The sequence below is a fragment of the Clarias gariepinus genome, chromosome 14 (assembly GCF_024256425.1).
Source record: "Clarias gariepinus isolate MV-2021 ecotype Netherlands chromosome 14, CGAR_prim_01v2, whole genome shotgun sequence".
Lineage (NCBI taxonomy): Eukaryota > Metazoa > Chordata > Actinopteri > Siluriformes > Clariidae > Clarias > Clarias gariepinus.
In genome coordinates this window covers 10,471,516-10,484,895 of record NC_071113.1, presented here as the reverse complement: position 1 = coordinate 10,484,895, position 13,380 = coordinate 10,471,516, and the positions used below count along the sequence as shown (strand labels likewise).

The following is a 13,380-nucleotide window of genomic DNA, read 5'->3' as shown; positions in this document are numbered from 1 at the left end:
TGTCTAACAAAGAAAAAAAAATCAGTATCATAATGATACTCTAAACCTCTTAACAAAAATTCAGTTTTTGTTTCAATCAGATTGTAATAACTGTCATTAAAGTTTATTAAGTGCTAATCTTTTTCCATATTTAGGTGCGAGTGTGCAGTCGAAGATTAGAGACCACATCGCAGTTTGCTGCAAGTAACTGTTAAAGTATTTTCATCTGCCAAAGACACAGTGCATGGAGCGGACCTCATCACTACAGTCACTAGTTCTAGTAAACCTGTGCTGTTTAGGGAGTACAGGAAGAACTTGCATGCAGACAGAATTCCAGCTAATAAGAAAATATGAACCACGTGTCACCAATGTTTGCTTTTTGATAGACAGCAGTATTTTTCCATTTAGACAATAAAAGGTCTTTCAGGCTATATTTTAAGCACATTCATTCACAGCTAGTGATGACTAAGTTTTAAGGACTCCATTATAAATTATGCATACTGAAGGATGTGTAGTACGATCTGTTTCTGATAATGTATGTGTCAAGTGCTGGAATAAACAAGCAGCTGCTGCGCGGTGTAAACCGAAATGGATTAAGTATGTTACGTATCTCTTTTGCAATGCAGGAATGGGGTCGCTGCTAAGTTTGTGTTTGACGAGTGAAAGAACAGCCAAGAAAGTATATGACATGAAGTGTCAACGGGTGCAACAACTCTAATTTCTCAAATAGAACACAAGAAGATATGAAGTAAATCTTGAATTGACAATAAATCATGACCAAGGAAACTGATTTTAATGGAACTGGTTAATACTTGTATGAAATCACTAAAGATTTAGGACATAGAATATTGTGAATATACAATATTAATAGATTGTGGAAATTCAGTCTCCTGAGATAACCTCAAGGTTTCTTGCATCCCTGAAACAGGGTAAGCAGTATAGAAGATGAATGAATGAATGCATATATACATTCAAAAATACATGTTTTGTTATGAGTCAGTTTACAAAGTCTCGAGCCACCTGTACACTGAAAAAAATAAAACACTGGCTCAACTTAAAAAAATTGAAGTAATCTGTCACACCTAATTTTTTTGCATTGATGTAATGTAAATTAACCATTTACTGTAACTTAAAAATTTTAAGTTCATGTAAACTTATTTCTGAAGATAAATCAAACCAAATATTTTAAGTTGTTCTAAATCAAAATAAATGAGTTGGCTATATTACTTAATCTAAATATTCTGCTAAATCTAACCTGAAATTATAAACTTTATATAAACCACATTTGAATGTTTAAGAAAATTTACTTTTTTAAGTTGCATCAAATAAAGGCATTCATGATTTAAATGAAAAAAACAACAACAAGATACTTTGGATCAAATTTAAAAAATTGCAGTTGTAGAGAAGTTACATTTATAAATGAAGACAATGAACAAAAGTTCTCCTCCAAAAACATTTATTACCATCCTTGAAACCATACCATGTTGTACTATTAAATTATTTCTCCAATAAAAGACAGAAAACAAAAATAAAATCAATAAAACAATGCATTTTAATAACTTAGCTTAGAAACTGTATAATCCTATTTGCTAACCATGTGAAAATCTGACAATTGTTTGACAAATAGTGTGACCAAATTTTTTTATTTTAATGTCAATATAGAATACGTTCTCTAAATATTTTCTGTCGGGCCACCAATGTGTGTTTGAGCTCACCAGGATAGCTCAAGTTAACGCATAGATAAGGCCAAACATGGAACATTCATGTGCGACTGATGGAAACTCAATAAATCACAATCCCGATTTTCTGTGGTGGCTGAAGACAGTCCTCTTCCTCCCTGAGGACAAACAGGGCCATCGTGCACCTCTCAAGTTCAGCCTGAGCTTCATCTTTCTGAACAACCTAATAAAAGAAAGCACATTTGTTAGACAAGCTGCTCTACTTGGCAAAACAGTGTCTTATGTATGAATGTAAAAATCCCTTTAATGCTCCCTCTGAGTGCAAAAAACACCTAGGATTATGATGCATCAAGTTAAATTTAATTATGTCAATAAATAGTCCAAAACAACGGACATACATATACACACACATTATATTGCCAAAAGTATTGGCTCACCTGCCTTCACATGCATATGAACTTGAGTAACATCCAATTCCTAATCCATAGGGTTTTATATGATGTTGGACATTTGCAGCTACAGTATAACAGCTTCAGCTCTTCTGTAAAGTCTTTCCACAAGTTCAAGGAGCATGTGTGTAACTAATGTAAATACATACTATGATAAAAAAAAAAAATAATGGCCCTGTGTAAAGGTTGTGCTGCAGCTGATAATGCCACTGACCTTGTAACATTTTTCAGTCCTTAGGTTAAAATGCAACAGTTGGTCCACATCTTCCACTAAATACACCATAAGACATTTCAGGAGATACTCTCTTCATACATTCACCTCCAGGCTCTAGGCATGTAAAAACAAACAAAGTATTATGTTAGGCTTTTGAAGCGTAATAAAATGAACATGGCAGACATTGAAACCTGTATTCAGACAGCATTCACTAACCATAAACAAGTTGAACTAAAATGTTTTATTCTGCTAGTTTTGTTTTAATTTAGTGCATCACAACCAATTTGATTTGAATGCCTTGCTCAGCTCCTGTGGCTTCCATTCACAATATTACATTTGACACCAAGCAAATTTCTGCTTTTTCGAGCAAGTACATACCAGATCAAGAACTTGAAGATGAAAATTATATCTCTGGTCTTCTCTCTGACAATTCCTCCCTTGTTTCTGATTATTTCAATTAGTTTGTAGTGTTGTTATTAACTCATAATTATGAGATAATTCCTGAGATTTTTTTTCTTTTGTGAATGCAATGCGCTTCCTTAGAAATGTTTGCTTTTAAGCAACGTAAAAATATCAGTTTTGTAATTAAAATTTCCATTAAATCAATGTAGAAACATACTTTGTATCAATGACACAGCAGTTTCACTTTTTTTAGTGTAATTCTTTATATTAAATTCAATGAAATGAAGTACATTAAATTAAGGAAACAGAAACAAATGTTTTACTTATAAAAATTTGTTATAAAAATTGGTTGTTTATGTAACAACCTCCGCAAACCATTGACTTATTGAAAGTCCAAAATTCTGAGTGCTTAGATAGAATATATTAGTTACAGTATATATATATATATATATATATATATATATATATATATATATATATATATATATTTTATAACTGATCCCTGAGGGAAATTAAATGAAGTTTTTAATAGTTTACTCATTATTTAGATTGGGGTCCAACAATTGGTATATAAATCTTACGCTAGAAAAAAGTTTTCCCCTGATTTCCGCCAAAATCTGGGAATCACGTAGTTCTTTAATAGTTAAGTTTTAAATAGTTTACTCATTATTTAAATAGGGGATACGTTTTCAGCTAATTAGATTTATTTTTAACCATCACAGCAATGGCTGCATGTCCATATGTTTTTAACTACAAAACAATAGCAGTATGGAAAATACAGTGTTTTTAAACTTTTTTTTTTTTTTTATGATTTTACTGTTGTACTGTAGGCATAGCTCCTATGGGTCACAATCATTTGCTAACCTATTAGCTTAACATGTGTGGCAATAGTTTAACTATAAAATATAATAATTTACAACATAATTATGTTAACATAATTACCACAAAGAGGCTGTAAAACTGGTTCATTTTTATGGTATGCCTTGATGCATCTCTTCAGGTTTGTGATATTTTTCCCAGCAATTGTTTGTCTACACCGTTTGCCCCTCCGATATTACTACACATCGGCTTTTTTCCCCGATCAATATGAAGAAAATGGGCCCAAATACCGTCTCTTCTCTTTTGCCAGAGTAATACTGCTGTACTGACAAAGAGTTAAAGATAACTGAGCTTGTAACATCTCATCAAACTACTCCTGATATGCCTCGCGCCGTGACCTGGAAAACACGGCTTCTCGTGCCATAATGAATGAGTGAATCTCAGTGGATATTGACGAAAATTATATGTTGATAAAAAAAGACAGATGTTTTATTAGTTTTTATTTCTTTAAACCAGATTTTTGTCCCATCTTTTTTCAACAATATTGCATACTGATTTACAGTAGTCACTGTCACTGTTCATTGATATCCGAGACGTCTCATCATTGTCTCATTTTGGTCACAGTTCGAAATTATTTTAACTAATATAAAGCCTGTAATTTGACTGAGAGATCCAAGCAGTACATGGATGTTTAGCAAGCATATAGGTTGAAAATTGTCGGTATAAAATTACGCTCCTGAAAGAAGTGGATCTTGGATCGGTATGTTTAATTGAAGTTGAAATTTTCATAAGAGAACAAGCAGAGAACCATTCCCAATAGAGGTTGTATTAGTATTTTTTATTAATAGGCCTTGTGTAACATTTTTTGTGTTTGAAATATATTTCCACATTTTAATAATACTGTTTATTCACAATATTCTGTGTCCTCAAGCTTAACTGATTTCATACAAGTGTTAATCAGTTCCTTTGAAGTCAGTCTCCTTGGTCATGATTGATTGTCAAACCAAGGTTTACTTCATGTCCTCTTGTGTTTCATTTGAGACATTAAAGTTATTCTCTGCACCCGTTGGCACTTCATGTCACATACTTTACTGGCTGCTCTTCCACTTGTCAAACACAAGCTTAGCAGCGACCGCATCTTGTATCCCCATTCCTGCATTGCAAAAGAGATACCATACATACTTAATCCATTTCGGTTTACACTGAGCAGCAGCTGCTTGTTTATTCCAGCACTTGACACATACATTATCAGAAACAGATCGTCCTACACATCCTTCAGTACGCTTAATTTATAATGGAGGCCATAAAACTGAATCATCACTAGCTGTAAATGAATGAGCTTTAAATATAGCCTGAAAGACCTTTTATTGTCTAAGGGAAACAAAGATACAGCTGTCTATCAAAAAGCAAACATTCGTGACATTTAGTGGTTCATATTTTCTTATTAACTGAAATTCTGTCTGCTTGTGAGAAACTGTCTAATTTCTTCCTGCCTTAATAGAAAATATTTACCCAGTGACTTAAACACTGTCGTCTTGTCGCGCAAGGCCGGTCGAGTTCCATTTAAAACTTCTCCAAGTTCAGCAAATACTTCTGCCTGCAGGAACGCAGAATTAGATTCTAATTAAACCTTAAAGTTTTTTTTTCATTTGTGTGTATAGTTATCATTGCTGTGATTCGAAACAGGAGAACAAATTTTACAGTAAATACCGTCTTGCATGTATTCAGTTTCACTGTACGAGTATATAAATGATCAGTGACTAATTCTTGGCTTACCCCAGTCAGAATGATGTCTCCAGACTCCAGTGCTGCTCCCTCTCTGCTGTCCACGTAAATCACAGCGTCTCTCATCAGTGCATCATCGAGTTCTCTAGCGTCTGCCCGACAAGCACCTACCGCTATAGTTGCAGAGAGATGTGTTACACAGCTTGTTTTCCTTTAGTTACATTGTACTGGGTTAAATGGTTCTTTTTATTTAATATGCCATGTCCAAATGTGCAGTAGATCTTAACCTGCTATATGAGCACCGGGTTTAACCCACTCCTTAAACAGCACTGGTTCACTAGAACTAGTGACTGTAATGATGAGGTCTGCTCCATGCACTGCATCTTTGGCAGATGAAAATACTTTAACAGGACCCTGAATACTTGCAGCAAACCGCTCGGCAGTCTCTAATCTCCGACTGCACACACGCACCTAAATATGAAAAAAGATCAGCACTAAATAAACTTCAATGACAATTATAATATAACTTAGTTCTTTTTAAAAGGTTTAGAGTATCATCATAATACTGAACTTTTTTAAAAACATGTTCGACATTAATAAGTCACTCAGACTATATAAAATAGATGGGATGGATCTGATGCTTTTACAAATCAGTTGATCAAGGAAACTGACAAAACTTCAAGATGTTGAGAATAACATTGTTCTTAAATATGGCATATAACACGATGTGCTGGTACTGAAAAATAATTGACAACACGGGTGTAGCTTAACTGCACCAATCTTGTAGTGTTTTTTTTTTTACTTGTGACTTCATCATACATGCTTTCACCTTTGGATGAATATATTTACCTCTTTAAAGGAAAAAAGCTTTGTGAAAACTTCATAATGGCCGACAGCCTGTTGTCCGCAGCCAAGGATGCACAAGACGTCTGACTGAGCTGGCATCAACAGCTAGTGAAAGAAAAGTAGTATTTATCTTCACTCCTGCAGCAGTAATGTGTGGTATAAAAGCCACAGTTTAAAGCAGGGCTCTTTATCTCCAGTCCTGGAAGGGCAGCACCCAGCACAGTTTGTAATTCACTAAAACCTAAACAGCCACATTGAACCTGGTAATTAACAGATTAGTTGAATCAGCTTTGTTCAGAAGAATAACCAAACTGTGCTGAACAATTCTGGTTTCCTCCAGGACTGGATTTGAAGAGCCCTGGTATCTCCAAAAGTTCAATCAGGGTCTTACTTTAGCAGAAATGGCTGACACAGCCGCTGTCCTTTTATTAGTAATATCTTTTCCATTCATAACCTGTACAAAGAGGTGGGGGTCAGGTGGGATGGGGTGGGGGAGGTGTTGGGGGCGAGAGAGGACAATGAAGTACAGTGACTACCTCACCATAATAGTTATTTTAAAGAGTTTACAGACCACAGTGTCATAAAAAAAACTTGCCCCTTCCTGCTTTTATTTTATTTTATCTTTGTTACACTTGAATCATTCTGATCATCAAAGACATTTTAATATTACACAAAGATAATCTGAGTAAACATAAAATGCAGTTTTTAAATGCTGACTTTATGTATCAAAGGGAAAAAAAGCTATCCAAACCTGCTTGGCTCCAAGTTTAAAAGTAATTGCCCCTAAACCTAATATTGATGGCAACAGCTGCAATCAAGTGCAAAACTGGCAATAAATTTTTCACTTCTCTGTGGAGGAATTATGGTCCAATTCCACTGTTTCCACAATGCCAAGCAGAACAGTATTGCTCATCATACTTTAGTATTACTTACATCTGGTTTTTAGACAATATACTTGAATTCAATTAGTTTACATGGAAGTTTTCCAAAATAACTCTGTGCAGTTTTGCTATATTTTGTTGTGGTAGACTCACCGCTGTGACATTGCCATACACGGGGTTTAAAAGTAACACAGTGGCTTCTATTGATGGTAAGTTCAAGTTCTCTGGCCGTCTGTAGGTAACCAACAACTTCGTGCACAAAGTGTCCTCATATGCAATATATGCAGGCATCAGCCCAAAACACCTGTTGACAGAAACCAGCGTTAGTAATCAGTCTGATTTTATGCTCTGGTCCTGATTCTAAGGTTAAGGATCTCCCTCGTACCCGCTGTGATTGTGTATCAGGAGCTCAGATCTCACGGGCTGCACCACATCACCTGAACGCCGGGAAAACCCTCCCATAACCAGCTCCAGTCGCGGGACCAAGTCTTCGTAAGTAAGAAGACGTGTAACGTCTTCGTTACTCAGAAAAACTGGCTGTTCGGGCATTTTCTTCTCCATGTTCGTCCCCCGGGAGATGCTTGACACCGAAGCTCCGAAGCTTATATCGAGCAGAAGGGGGCGTGTCCAAGTGAAGCATCAGTTCGAGGCGTGTGTCGTTTCCATGAGAGTTACGTGACCAAGGACGAAACTTAAACCTTTTTTGTTTTTTGTTTTTGTTTTTCACTCGAACTTTACCTTTACTTTTTATCTGATGTATGATTATAGGAAATACACACAAAACCTTTGGTTTATATTAATGACCTCTATCTATCTCATAAACTCTAGTGTTATTGTATCTAGTTTTTTTTTATCTCTCATTTTCCTCCTCCTCAATTTTTTCCTTATTGTGGGTCTGAATCACTTGATTAGTGTATTAAATCATTTACACAGAATGGCAAATGTATATCTACCCTCTGTTGAAAGATTCCAAACAGCTTGTTAGTTGTATTCGTGTTCATGTTCATATTTTTTTTAAATAAAGAAAAAAAAAATAAAGACTTCTTATTTGTTCTATACTTTTTTTTATGTTCTAGTTCTTAACTTAATTTTCACATATTCAGGGATGGTGATAGTGTGCATAAACATTTGCACTTGAACAGTGTTTTTTCAAACAACAACACACAACTGAAACATGACTGTCAGTGCTAAATGCAATATTACTTGCAGCTGCGTGCTCCATATTAATTGTGCTGCTTGCTACACAATAATTGTCCACTAGATGTCAGTATATGAGCCCTTAACTAAAGCTTCATGAAATGAACCTTTTGGTGAAACTATTGGATATATCTATTAGTGATGGAAAGTTTGAATCATTTTAATGACTCGGCTCTTTGATTCTCTTTCATCAAAATGAAGGAATCTTTTTTTCAGTCATTTAGGTTATTTTGATAAGAAATAAAATAAACTGTTGCATTTTCAATAGAAGGACCCGCAATACGTCTACATACACAAATGTTTTATCTGGCTATAGTTTCAGAAATGAAAATATTACAATGCAGCTAAGGACATATTATAAGAAACAGAATGTGCAGAAGGAGTAGTAGAGTCATTGAGAAAGAATCGCTTAATTCCGTTTTTCCTATATACTGCACTGCATAGCGTCTATGGGAGTCACGTGACAAAAGAACCACCGACTCGGAGTAAAAGAGTCATTGAGGAAGAATCGCTCAATTCTGTTTCCTGTACATAACCTACGGAGGTTTTGCGATGATTTGCGCGCGCGCGCCCAGTAGAACACGAACGAATCACTCTCCGAGACTACTCGTTCGAGTCACGTTAAAGATTTATTCAAAAAGAACGAATCGTTTAAGAACGACCCATCCATCACTACTGGAAAGACTCGACACGTAAATGAGGCTTCATCTCACCATCTCTCGATATATCTATTAGATAGAGGTCATTAATATACACCTAAAGTTTTGTGTGCATTTCCCACATTCATATACATTAGATAAGAAGTAAATGTAAAGTTCATTGTGTATGCAAAACAACAAAAAAGTTTAGGTTTACTGAATTTCCCCAAATATCTCACTGTGGCAGCCGGTCAATAAGGAGCGCCCCCTTAAAGTTAGACAGAGAAGAATGCTACATTAATATGTAATTATTTAACATAATAATTTATTAATGCAATAAAGCCATTTAGTCACAATATTTCCCTGTATTTCCTAATATAATTTATTTACAATAAAAAAATCTAAACTGTATTACGTTCGTGTTACTAGGCGAGGCGCCGGACAAACGAGTGTCTATGTAGGCACGAAAATGTTTGAAAAGCATTTGATTTGAGGCTGAGCTCCAATTGATTTCTTTTAAATCATCCATGGGGCGCAGCACTGTGCGCCCCGAACCCTCCTACTTTTGTTCTTAGCGAATCAATATTGTTTTTAAATATTTAGGCTGTGATTGGACCATTCTCAACAAATCTTATTATTTAGGGGTCGCCACAGCAAATCATCTGCCTCCATCTAACCTCATCCTCTGCATCCTCTTCTCTCACACCAACTAATTTTATGTCCTCTCTCACTGCATCCATAAATCTCCTCTTTGGTCTTCCTCTAGACCTCCTGCCTGGCAGTTCAAACCTCAGCATTCTTCTACCGATATATTCACCATCTCTCCTCTGAACATGTCCAAACCACCTCAATCTGGCCTCTCTGACTTTATCTACAAAACATCTAACATAGGTTGTCCCTCTGATGAACTCATTCTTGATCCTATCCATCCTTGTCACTCCCAAGGAGAACCTCAACATCTTCAGCTCTGCTAACTCCAACTCTGCCTCCTGTCTTTTCTTCAGTGCCACTGTCTCTAAGCCGTAGAGCATCCCTGGTCTCACCACTGTCCTGTACACCTTTCCTTTTATTCTCGCTGATACTCTTTTACCGCACAACACACCTGAAACTTTTCCTTACCCATTCCAACCTGCCTGTACCCGCCTCTTCACCTTCTTTCCACACTCTCTGTTACTCTGGACCGTTGACCCTAAGTACTTAAAGTCCTGCACCTTTTTTACCTCTGCTCCCTGTAGCCTCACCGTTCCTCTTGGGTTCCTTTCATTCACACACATGTATTCCATCTTACTGCGGCTAAAATGCATTCCTCTGCTTTCCAAAACATACCTCCACCTCTCCAAATTTTCTTCCACCTGTTCCCTGCTCTAGCTACAAAGCACAATGTCATCTGCAAACATCATAGTCCACTCCTGTCTAACCTCATCTGTCATCCTGTCCATCACCAGAGCAAACTAAAAGGGGCTCAGAGCCGATCATTGATGCAGACCCACCTCCACCTTGAACTCTTCTGTCACACCTACAGCACATCTTACCACTGTCTTACAGCTCTCATACATGTCCTGCACCACTCTAACATACTTCTCTGCCACTCCTGACTTCCTCATACAACACCACAGCTCCTCTCTCGGCACCCTGTCATACGCCTTCTCTAAATCTACAAAGAAGTGATTGATGTGGATGCCAGCAAAAGATGAGAGAAAATTCTATAATTCAATCTAGATATAATTCTATTTAAGAAAAAAATAAGAGCTTGGACCAGAACGACCTGATCTTCTAGTTAAGCAGCAATCAAGTGATCTTCTTATGGCTATTTACAGGCGATTATTAAAAGTTTCATTTTAATTTTGTCTGGGCCCCCCAAAACATTTGCACCAGCCGCCACTGATCTCTAATATGATTCAACAGTGAGACTTCATGAGAACAAACCTTTACTTAAACCAGGTAAAATACTGAACGTGTCAGTCATGTGATTTCGGCAAACGCGAGGCTTCATTTGCCATCACATGACTCTCATGGAAATGTTAAAAAACTTAAAAAAATTAACCCGTGTGGTGTTCATATTTTTGTTACTTAGCCAGTGTTCTGGGTCTGGTGGACCCGCTACAAGTTTTTAATCTAACACAATAAATTGTTTTTTTCATCCTGATTACAAGCAATATAGAATAACAGTTCCATGGTGGTAAAATAAGAGGAGACGGTGCACCCACTTGTCCCACACCGTCCTGATGGCAGCTAGATTGTCTCTCTGTTGTCAAGCTGGTCTGTCATCTCGTTTATCAAAACGGATAATCCTGGAAACTATGTGGACGTTTTCCAGAGACATTGTTGCATAGAAATGTTCTCTGTCAGTTTCTGCATCCTACTGGGATTCTGTGGATTCCCCTTTGGACCTGAAAACTCCAGCAAGGATAAGAACCCAAAAGTAGGCATGTGAATGTGAAAAAAAATATGCCTTCCTTCTAAATTAGTACAATCCAGAATAATTTTCTGGATGGAATCTGGGACAAAAAGTTCAAAAGAAGACTTGATGTCCTGCACATAAGTAACTGCAATCCCTGTTGGCCCTGGTTGCATCCTCATCACATTGGCGGCCATGCAGGGTGGCTCATTTCTTGGGCAAGAAGACTATTCAATTTCATAATTTTTGACATCCGTATTTTTTCTTGAAACATGCGATGGCTCTGCATTTCGTCTTCATTTTGGAACTAGCTGATGTTTATTCCCAACCTTTACCTCAAAGTCACTGTCAGACTCTGAATTTTCAGAAATGTTATCCTCACATTCTGAAACCTCTTCCATCATTAAAAGCATCTCTCTCTTCCAAAATCAGTTGCAATGTCCTCTGAACAGAGAATCTTTTGGCCATTTTGATCAGTTGTGATAAAGAACCACACTGGCAAAGCTATATTTATTGTGGCCAACATGGAATATGAAAAATGGGATAGAATATGAGTAAATAAAGATTAGTTCCCACAAGACAGAGGGTAAAGTGTGCGGAAATGTGAAAGCAGACAGATGCCGGTGCTTGAATTTTGGCGCAATGTTGTATGACAATGTTTGCAACTTTGTGTGGGGTGACAGGGACAAAACACTTACACACTCACACGGCCCAGATAGGAGGAGGACGGAGTGAAGGTACACAGGACCTACAATTTTCACACTTTTATTAGGCCTGGGTCCAGTGGACCCAAACATCCACTATGTAATATCAATGTGTGGGACCAGAGCATCAGTTCAGACTGATTACTAACACTGGTTCCTGTAAACAAGTTTATGGGGCTGATACTTGCAAATATTGCACATGAGGACACTTTGTGCACGAAGATGATGGCTACCTACAGACATGGAGGAAACTTGAACTTACCATCCACACAAGCCACTGCGTTACTCTTTAACCCTGTAAATGGTGATGTCACAGCTGTGAGTCCCAAAAAAATCAGCAGTAAGTTCCTTCAGAAAATTTTCATGCAAACTTATTTAATACAAGAATATTATCTAAAAACCTGATGTAAGTAATACTAAAGTATGAGGAACAATACTATTCCACTCAGCATTGTGGAAAATGTGGATTGGTTTTTAGATCTACTGAAACCCAAAGTTAACTTTTTTGTTGGTCTTGGTGTGCAGCGATTGAGGGGGGAAAAAGCATGGTGGTGGCAGCATCACATTGCGTCTTACCTTTGGCCTCTTGTTTCTCTGACTAAATTGTCACGTTGTCACTTTGTCGCCTGTTTGCACATTTACACATGCACTTTATGTTGTCTCTTTTGTATAGAACTTAGTTAGTTTTTCTGTTAACTTAAAAAATGTCATTCTGTCTTGTGTCAGCTAATTAAGTTTCTTAGTTAACTAGTTAGTTTTTGTTTTGTTTATTTTTTTTATGTTGTATGTAGCACAAGGGTCCTGAAGGATTGTTGTTTTGTTTCACTGTGTACTAAACTGTATATGGTTGAAACGACAATAAAAGCCGATTTGTATTTGTACTTATTCTCTAATGACCTCCTTACCTGGTCAGTGACTTAGTGAATGGCCTCCTGGTGGAGGAATTGTAAATTGGCTGCTTTTCAGTTTGATGGGCCATGACCGGTGATCGACTTCTGATATAAACGATTTTTTAGCTTCTAAGTGGCGCAAAAGTGACAGATGATAACATGGTTAACAAAATACTTTGTATTGTTTAAATTTTGTGCTTTTTTTTAAGTGAGAAGAGTAATGTCATAAGGAATGGGCTACATTTTATTCAAAGGCTTAAAATTGTAAAAAAAATAATAATAATAATAAAATAAATATGGGGGAGATGTAATATTAAATCAGAGTATGTATAAAATCGTGATACTTCATGATGGGTATTGTGATAATATCGTATTGGAAGGTGACTGGTGATTCCCATCCTTAGTGATTGGTGCTTGTTATAAACTTTGTCTTTAGAGATAGAAAGGTAGATAGACAGATAGCTAGACAGTTAGATAGATTACTTTATTACTCCCAAAAGGAAATTACATTAAAGAAATTGGATCAGTTGTTAAAGTCCAGACTTAAATCCGATTTAGA

General features: G+C 36.6%; 1 protein-coding gene across 1 annotated transcript; it reads right to left on the bottom strand.

Annotated features, from left to right (window-relative positions):
• Positions 1-4,365: 4,365 nt before the first annotated feature.
• LOC128541291 (ketimine reductase mu-crystallin-like) lies at positions 4,366-7,581 on the bottom strand. The gene is made up of 8 exons (XM_053511644.1): positions 7,380-7,581; positions 7,148-7,298; positions 6,505-6,567; positions 6,117-6,218; positions 5,555-5,738; positions 5,319-5,440; positions 5,055-5,139; positions 4,366-4,695 (listed from the first exon to the last, which is right to left on the bottom strand). The coding sequence occupies exons 1-8, from the start codon at positions 7,553-7,555 to the stop codon at positions 4,631-4,633; spliced, it is 948 nt and encodes a 315-aa protein (XP_053367619.1). The 5' UTR covers positions 7,556-7,581; the 3' UTR covers positions 4,366-4,630.
• Between the last annotated feature and the right edge of the window lie 5,799 nt (positions 7,582-13,380).

Excerpts from the sequence above, each read along its gene's own strand:
- LOC128541291 (XM_053511644.1), bottom strand. The coding sequence starts at position 7,555 with ATGGAGAAGAAAATGCCCGAACAGCCAGTTTTTCTGAGTAACGAAGAC. Across the intron at positions 7,299-7,379 it reads CTGATACACAATCACAGCGG|GTGTTTTGGGCTGATGCCTG; the intron begins GTACGAGGGAGA and ends TTCTGTCAACAG. Across the intron at positions 5,441-5,554 it reads ACCCGGTGCTCATATAGCAG|CGGTAGGTGCTTGTCGGGCA; the intron begins GTTAAGATCTAC and ends CTGCAACTATAG.